Source organism: Capra hircus, chromosome 15, assembly GCF_001704415.2.
Source record: "Capra hircus breed San Clemente chromosome 15, ASM170441v1, whole genome shotgun sequence".
In the NCBI taxonomy this organism is placed as follows: domain Eukaryota; kingdom Metazoa; phylum Chordata; class Mammalia; order Artiodactyla; family Bovidae; genus Capra; species Capra hircus.
The window spans coordinates 2,345,620-2,354,245 of record NC_030822.1 but is presented as its reverse complement, the minus strand read 5'-3'; the positions used below and the strand labels follow the sequence as shown (position 1 = coordinate 2,354,245).

General features: G+C 50.4%; 1 protein-coding gene across 2 annotated transcripts; it reads right to left on the bottom strand.

Annotated features, from left to right (window-relative positions):
* On the bottom strand, positions 30 to 8,590 carry MED19 (mediator complex subunit 19). Of its 2 annotated transcripts, XR_001919193.1 has the most exons (6): positions 8,179 to 8,590; positions 2,795 to 3,051; positions 2,202 to 2,298; positions 1,796 to 1,890; positions 1,045 to 1,649; positions 30 to 264 (listed from the first exon to the last, which is right to left on the bottom strand). XR_001919193.1 is itself a non-coding variant. In XM_018059046.1 (5 exons), exons 1-5 carry the CDS (start codon positions 8,444 to 8,446, stop codon positions 1,581 to 1,583), a joined length of 786 nt encoding a protein of 261 aa, XP_017914535.1. In that variant the 5' UTR covers positions 8,447 to 8,590; the 3' UTR covers positions 869 to 1,580. The 2 variants fall into 2 exon arrangements, 1 of the variants encoding a protein (XP_017914535.1); XM_018059046.1 differs by lacking the exon at positions 30 to 264 and having other exon boundaries at positions 869 to 1,649.

Here is an 8,626-nt window from a genome sequence, read left to right as displayed (position 1 = left end):
TGAAGAGAACCCACTTAAGACAAAAGAGATCCTGTTTTTATTTCAGTGATTTAATTGGATGTTTCAGAAAAGTCTTGTAACGACCAAAACTTGGCATTTCAGAGTTGAGAGAGCTCTTGACTTTTGCCTACAATCCCTTAACAGAATTCTCTCTGGATGGTAAAGCTCCTTTTGGATGCAGCCAGAGGCAAGCCAGTGGACGACGACGGAGTGAAAGGCAGACCACACGGATGTACGGGGCAGTGTGACCTCCCAAGCCGTCCCCTGTCAAAAGCAGAAGGCTGTGTCCTCGTTTAAATAGGCACCCTTAGACACTCATCTCAGAAAGCTGGCCTTTGTTTCCCCGTCTGTAACTGAAGTCTGTAAACCCTCGCTCTGAAATCCTAGGTTAACACGAGCAGAATGAGTGGTTTTCCGTCTGCTGCTCTAGGACCAACCCTGGCTCATCCCAGCAGACTCCAGCCATGTCATTGGGCTTAGGTCAAGGCGCCGTCAGCTGGGGCGCTCCTGTGGCGACTTCTGCGTACCTGGCCTGCTGCAGACACTGCAGGGGTTTGCTTTGCCTCGTGCCAGTTCTTTCAGTCACTCGGTTGCATCTGACTCTGCGACCCCTTGACCTGCAGCATGCCACACTTCCCATCCTCCACTGTCTCCCCGAGTTCACTCAAAGTCACGTCTGTGAGTCAGTGATGCCGTCCAACCCTCTCGTCCTCTGCCGGTTTCTTCTCTTGCCCTCAATCTTTCCTAGCATCAGCATCTTTTCCACTGAGGTGGCTCTTTGCATCAGGTGGCTAAAGATTTGGGAGACTTTTTTTTGCTGTCTTAGAAGCTTAGGCATTCACATCAGCCAAATAATTTCACTGTCTTAGGGAGTGACGAATATCAAAAGTAGTTCTTATTATAAAGAATCATTTACCTTTGCTTGCCAGAAATTTATTAAAAAAAAAAAAACCACAGGGTTGACCAAGAGGCAACCTTGCTGAAATTCACTTCTGACTGTGGGTGCTTTCTCCATCGGCTACTGAGTTTCCACATGAAACTGACCTAGGACACAGCCGGCCTTAAGCAGGAAGGTCATCCAGGCACTAGCTGGCAGTCTCGGGGGCAGGGTGGTAACAAGTCTGGGGCAGGAAGGCGTCGGCGCACTCCGCTCCTGGACCCTGCTCCCTGGTCTCGGGCGGCTGCCCTGCCTGCTGAGGAAACCATGCCACGCAAGGTCCGAGCCCCCTCAGACCTCCGCACTCCCCGGCTCACACCTTGACTCCCACGGAAAGGCACTTACCTCCTGACAGGCAGCCACGCTTCAGCCAGTTTGATAAATGCAATTTTAAGAGAATAAAAATCCTAACAAATCAGACCAAATCCTACATCAGACAAACTGCACACAAGAGGTGAACAGAAAGCTTCCTGGGAGGGGAAGAGGTGTCCATGAGAAAGCGAGGCGGGCGGAGGCCGCCGGGAGCCCTGCCCATCTCCCCATCGGCTCCTCCGGCTGCGCGGCTTCCGCCCCTGCACCCGGCGCTGACCAGGGCCGCCTCCGGCCCAGCAGGGAAGTCCTCCTGGCAGGGTCCACCAGCCGCTTAGCGGAGGCTGCTGCTGCTGCTGGCCTGAGAGCTGCCCATCCCGGGGTGCTCCGGGCTGTGTCGGTTCTGGAAGGAAAGGAGGGCAGAGGAAGAGGAGGGGGCTCTACCGAGGGCCTGGGCGCGGCGGGGACTCGGGGGCCTGGGCGCGGCGGGGACTCGGGGGCCTGGGCGCGGCGGGGACTCGGGGCCGCCGCGGCGGGCTCCTACCGCACCTTCTTCTTCTTCTTCTCTTTCTTCTTCCTCTTCCGCTCAGGGTCCTCTTCTTTCTTCTTTTTCTTCTTCTTGTGATCTGAATCAGACGGCGTCTCTGGTGGGGATACGAGGTGCCCATCACGGGTCGGGCCCCGAATCCTGCGCCGCCAGAGCTCTGGGGCGCGAGGAAAACCCCTCGGCCAGGGCACCGCTGCTCTCTGCGCAACCAGGATGCGCTCAGAGGCTCCGCCGAAGCCCCGGCCCGAGGTCCCGCCTGCCTGGGCGGCTGCATTACGTCAGCTTCTTCTCCAAGGAGAAGCGGGGATCCCAGGGCTCGTGAGGGACTTAACTGAGCTTTTCACTGAGGAAGGTCAAACCAGATTCAGAGCGTCCGGCTTTGCAGCTCGGAAGACGACCGCTTCTTACCCGGGGGGACGGGGTCCTGGCTGCGGCTCTGCTTGTGCTTCTGCTTACTCTTCTTCTTGGGCGGCTGCATGTGCATCAGGCGGCACTGCTCCGGCAGCTGCAGGGGCCGAAGGCAGGGCTGGTGAGCAGAGGGCGCGGACCCCTTCCCACCTGCACTGCTGCCGGCACCTGCTCTGCGCAGTACTCGAGGGGGGTCAAGACGCGGGGAGGACCACCACCACGAAGCCTTCGGGCCTCCCACGCCCCATCTCACCCGGGGGGCACGCACCGGGCCTCCCCCTGCCCCACCTCACCCGGGGGGCACGCACCGGGCCTCCCCCTGCCCCACCTCCCCAGGAGGGCACGCGCTGGGCCTCCCCACTGTCCCACCTCCCCAGGAGGGCACGCGCTGGGCCTCCCCACTGTCCCACCTCCCCAGGAGGGCACGCGCTGGGCCTCCCCACTGTCCCACCTCCCCAGGAGGGCACGCGCTGGGCCTCCCCACTGTCCCACCTCCCGAGGAGGGCACGCGCTGGGCCTCCCCACTGTCCCACCTCCCCAGGAGGGCAAGTACGGGCCTCCCCACTGTCCCACCTCCCCAGGAGGGCACGCACCGGGCCAGTGTGCAGGCGGAAGCCAGCCAGCATGGTCCCTGTGATGGGATTGAAAGAGCCCCCAAGGATAGGGGGCTTCTCGATGAGGGAGCGCAGGCTGCTGTTGTCATGGGAACCAGGCAGATCAATCATCCCGGGCAGGTCGGGCAGGAAGTTACTCAGCTTCTCCTTCACTTTCTTCCCACAGAATTTATTATAGGCATGCTCCAGGTTGTAGTGTGTGATCAGGTTAGTGCTGCCTGTCAGCTCGGTGCTGCCTAGAGCACACAGGGAGAAGAGAAAGGAGAAGAATCAGTTCCAAGAGCTGTTGTGTAGCTCAGCTGCATCTGACTCTGTGACCCCCGTCCTTTACCATCTCCTAGAGCTTGCTTAAACTCATGTCCACTCAGGTGGTGATGCTGTCCAACCATCTCACCCTCTCTCGCCCTCTTCTCCTGCCCTCAATCTTCCCCAGCATCAGGGTCTTTTCCGAGAATAGAGATTTTTTTTTTTAAATTCACTGACCTAGAAGGGAAAGTAAAAGACTATATTCTAACCTAAGTAAGGGATCTTTTAAGTTAGAATTACCAATACAGAAAAGTTATTTTTGAGTAAGAAATAGCAAGAATAAATAATAACACACAACAAACACTAAAAATACTGTACTGTAGGATGGTAGGTTGGAAGGAGGGGAATAGGCAAAAATCTAAACAGGGCAGTGGTGGAAACCACTTTAACCCAATAAAGGAGACAGTCAGTGTAACCAGAGTAACAAGGGACACAGTGCTTACAGCCTGTGCTACACATCGCTCTGTGTTTCATCAATATCCTAATGAGAAGTTAATACTTCTGGCTGTTAGAATAATATAACCTCACAGCTCAGCTACAACCATGCTTAAGGCCGACTATAACCCAGTGGTGTGAGTGTCTTGCTTCCTTTTTTTTAAAAAAAACTAGCAAGAAACTCCAGTCACCTTTACAGAGAAAAACAGATTTTTCTAGCTACTGCTGGTAACTTTGGTACCACCATCTTCACTCTTCCTATAATACCAAATATGATAGCTCTGCCTAGAAAAAAAGAAATGTTTAATTAGAAGTTGGGCAACTAAAATTGTAATCCTTTGTATGCCTGTTTCTGCTTACCTATGGAATGCAGTAAAAGCTATCACAATTACACTTAACGTTTTTTCAAGGTTCAATTGAAAACATATTGGAAAGTATAAAGTCTGTAGGTGGGAGGCATCATCGGTCTCAACATTTCACGGCTGACTTTTTTCAAAGAATCGCGGTTGTTGCTGTTCAGTCACAAAGTCGTGTCCCACTCTTTGAGACCCCGTGGACCACAGCACGCCAGGCTCCCCTGTGCTTCACTGCCTCCTGGAGTTTGCTCAGACTCGTGTCCATTGAGTCGGTGATGACGTCCAACCATCTCACCCTCTGCCGCCCTCTTCTCTTGTACCTTCAATCTTTCCCACCATCAGGGGCTTTTCCAATGGGTTGGCTCTTTGTATCAGGTGGCCAAAATATTAGAGCTTCAGCTTTAGCGTCACTCCTTCCAATGAATATTCAGGACTGATTTCCTTTAGGACTGACTGGTTTGATCTCCTTGCAGTCCAAGGGACTCTCAAGAGTCTTCTCCAACACCACAGTTCAAAAGCATCAACTCTTTGGTGCTCAGCCTTCTTTACATCCAACTCACATCCATATATGACTACTGGAAAAACCATAGCTTTGTCTAGACAGACCTTTGTCAGCAAAGTGATGTCTCTGCTTTTTGGTACATTGCCTAGGTTTGCCATAGCTGTCCTTCCAAGGAGCAAGCGCCTTTTAATTTCATGGCTGCAGTCACCATCTGCAGTGATTTTGGAGCTCAGGAAAATAAAATTTGTCACAGCTTCCACTTTTTCCCCTTCTATTTCCCATGAAGTGATGGAACTGGACGCCACGATCTTCGTTTTTTTGAATGCTGCATTTCAACTCAGCTTTTTCACTCTCCTCTTAGTAATTTAACTAGGGTCCAGTGGTGAGAGTAGAAACATCTAACCTACAATTTCATAGTCTAGTTATGATGACCATTTGGGGTACAAACGACAAAAGTGACTTGTTGATAATCATTCACTTGAGAAAACTCAGCTCTGAGCTATCAGGCCACTGAGGGCTGAGAAAAATGCCTTGTTCATCCACATCTCACGGGTGCTCAGTAAACATTAAATGAGTAAGGTGTTTTTCCTCCCTATTGGCGCGCCACCCTATTCTGCTGCGCTGTCTTCCGCGCCAGCTGTCGCTGAGAGTGGGCTGCGTGACGGCGGGCGGCTCAGGGACTCAGTGCTTCCCACGTCAGCACTGCCTCCTTCCATTTTCCCCACTCTGTGCTTTTGCTAAATTCTTTACCTAAAAGAGTCCGTCCGATGTTCTGTTTTGCCCATGAGTTCTACGAAGATGATTTATAAATCTCTCTCCTCAGTCCTGATTCCACTCCTGAAAACTAATCTTCCATTTCCAACATTCTCTTAATTAATTCACTGCAGATTCAGTTTTCTTTTTTTTTTGGCTGCACCAGGAGGCTTATGGGATTGTAGTTCCCTGACCAGGGATCAAACCCCTTGCAGAAGAAGTATGGCGCCCTAACCACTGGACTCTCAGGGAATTCCCTTGACATTTTTTTTTTTTTTAACTCCAGATTTTCCCCACCTCACTCATGGTTCCTTTATTTTACTACATGGCACCCATGCTCTCTAGATATCTTTAGAAGCTGGACTCAGTTCAAAAATCTCAATAGTTTCCCATTCCCTCAGGAAAAAGCTCAAATTCCTTCAACTTGCATTTGTGGTTGAAGGTATAAACATCTTACTGAAACATCACTAGCTGGAATCAAGATTGCTGCGATAAAGAGCAACAACCTCAGATAGATGACACCACTCTAATAGCAGAAAGTGAAGAGGAACTTCGGAGCCTCTTGATGAGGGTGAAAGAGAGTGAAAAAGTTGGCTTAAAACTCAACATTCAGAAAACTAAGATCATGGCATCAGGGCCCATCACTTCATGGCAAATAAAAGGCGAAAAAGTGGTGGCAGCGACAGACTCTCTTTCCTTGGGCTCCAAAATCACTGCAGACAGTGACTGTAGCCATGGGATTAAAAGATGCTTACTTCTTGAATGGAAAGCTATGATAAACCTAGACAGCATTTTAAAAAAGCAAAGACATCATTTTGCCGATAAAGGTCCGTACAGTCAAAGCTATGGACGTGGGATGAACTGAAAGATGTCCCTGAGACTAACATGTATGTCTAAAATGACTCTCGGTTTCCACCTCCTCAAACTTGTTCTTGCCTGACCTCAGCACTACCATCAATCCTGTTATTCAAGCCAAAAATTCGAAATCACCCTCAATTCTTCTCTCCTCCACTTCTATATTCAATCCTTCATTCCTGTCAGTTCTACCTCTAACATTTATCCTGCATCCATTTACTTCTTTCCTCCATTGCTATCGCCTAGTCTAAACCACCTCTTTCCTGGACCACTAAGCAGTAACATTATTGAAAGGGGGATTTTTGTAGAAACTTACGCAATAATTAATTCAGCTATTTCACTATTGAAGTTACATTGAATGTAACTTTGCATTATTACATTCAATAGTTACAGCTGACACACCTGTAAAGTCTTCTCCAGCACCATGAGTTTCATTTTCACTTTCCGTATCAGAAAACAATCACCAAGGTTTTTTGTCTCTTTGTTGGTCTAACAGTCACATCATCTGAATCAGAACTACATTCGGAACAACTATCATCTTCTGCTGCTGCTGCTAAGTCGCTTCAGTCGTGTCCGACTCTGTGCGACCCCATAGACGGCAGCCCACCAGGCTCCCCCGTCTCTGGGATTCTCCAGGCAAGAACACTGGAGTGGGTTGCCATTTCCTTCTCCAATGCATGAAAGTGAAAGTGAAGTCACTCGGTAGTGTCCGATCTTAGTGACCCCATGGACTGCAGCACTAGGTGCTGCTCGGACAATAAGAGAAAGTATCTGCATAAAATTCACTGAAAAAATTCTCTTCACTCAAAATTGCATGATGTGTCACTTTTTAAAATTTTTTGAAAATAAACTTGTGTTCATAAGGTACACAAGGTTGGAATAAAAACCTAACAGAGCAAAATGTGAATGATAATGTCAATGATAAGCTGTATGATGAATCCTTGATCAATTTTAAGCTTTAACAACTTCCCACGGTGATGTTAATGGTTTCACTCTCTAAAAAAGGTATTGACATGTTTCTGGTCAATAATATGTTAAAATCTAAATGTCTAACACAGGCCTCTGCCTACACTCTCACTTTATCTATCACTCCTCTGTTCACTTCACTGGAGTCCAGCTGATCTTCTGTTCCTCAAACATTACAAGATTTTTCTCACATTGGGGCTGTTGATTTCATTTCTTTTTTGTATCCAGTTATTCCTTCTCCCACTCATAAATGGCTAGCTCTTTCTCTGCGCTTACATTTTAACTCTAAAGTAACCTACTCAGAAAGAGCTTCTCTGATCACTCTAGCTAAAGCAGTTCAGCTCCCTTAAATCTTATCACATTTTTTTTTTCCTACAGCCGTAACTGCTATGTGATTTCACCCTGTTACCTTTTGCCTCCTCCATTGGCACGTAAATTCCCAAACAGGCAAGGATCTTGTCAGCCTTAATCACAGTTGTATCTTCAGTGTACAATACCCCCTGGTACATAAAATAGGTGCTCAACGAAATAAGTTTTTGAATGAAAGAGTCTGGTCCAATTCTATTCACTTGTTCCAACAGATGAGGAAAGGCCCAGGCCCAGAGAAAAAAGAAAGGCAACAAACCAACAGGAAGTCGGAAGCAGATTTGGAACTAGGTCCGCAAGGATGTTAAATAAGGACTCTCAAATTCCAAACTTGAACCCTGGGTGCTTTTTCAGTTAGCCACTCAGTCGTGTCCGACTCTGCGACCCCATCGACTGTAGCCCTCCAGGCTCTTCCGTCCACGGAATTTTCCAAGCAGGGATAATGCAGTGGGTAGCCTTTCCCTTCTCCAGGGCTCTTCTCACCTGAGGGCTCAAACCCAGGTCTGCCGCATTGCAGGCGGATTCTTTACCGTCTGAATCTCCAGGGAGTAACTTTTAGGGAATCATAAAACCACCATCAGCGTCAGAGACAGGGCGGAGCGTGAAAGGCGGCCACAGAGACCCATTCTTCTCATTCCCAGTCCATCCTGAGGATTCCTGTCGTGCCTTTGGCCTTGAATTCGCAGTCCTTTCCGACACGGAGCTCCGAAATCCCCGCACGCGCCGCCCGGGCTTCCCCTCACCTCCCTCGGCGTCTAGGAGCCACGCCCAGCCCCACCTCGCGGCGATCTGATTGGCCGGCTTCGGCCGGGCCTCGGACTCACCTGGCAGCTCCCTCATTAGGTAGAAGGGGCCGCAGCCTGCCGCCGACTTGTCGCTCCCGGGAGGGGCCGAAGCGGCGGTCGGGGGCGGGGCCGGGCCCGGCCCCCCGCCCGGAGGCGGCGGCGGCGGGGGGGGCGGCTTTCCGGGTCCGAAGCCGAGTGCCGCTGGGGGAGGTGGCGGGTCAGCCTGGGCCCCGAACAGCGCCGTGAAATTCTCCATCGTCCCCTCTGCCCCGGCGCCGTCCCGGTGTCTGGCGTTAATGATTCTCATTGGTTAATCTTTTCACGGGGTACCGCCCTTTTCCTCCAGGAGTCGTTTACCATTGGACTGCCTCTGGCCCTGCCTACCTTCTTCCGGCAACGACTTCCGTCGCCTTCTGAGAACGTTCAGGAAATCCTCCTTAACATTATTAAATTTTCCGAGGCCTCCGCTCGCAGCAATCGCTTAACC

What these genes read in the sequence shown, in the direction of transcription:
- MED19 (XM_018059046.1), bottom strand. Translation starts at nt 8,446, where the DNA reads ATGAGAATCATTAACGCCAGACACCGGGACGGCGCCGGGGCAGAGGGG. An exon ending in CCAGGACCCCGTCCCCCCGG is followed by an intron (nt 1,891 to 2,201) that starts GTAAGAAGCGGT and finishes TATCCCCACCAG; the next exon opens with AGACGCCGTCTGATTCAGAT. An exon ending in AAGAGAAGAAGAAGAAGAAG is followed by an intron (nt 1,650 to 1,795) that starts GTGCGGTAGGAG and finishes CTTTCCTTCCAG; the next exon opens with AACCGACACAGCCCGGAGCA.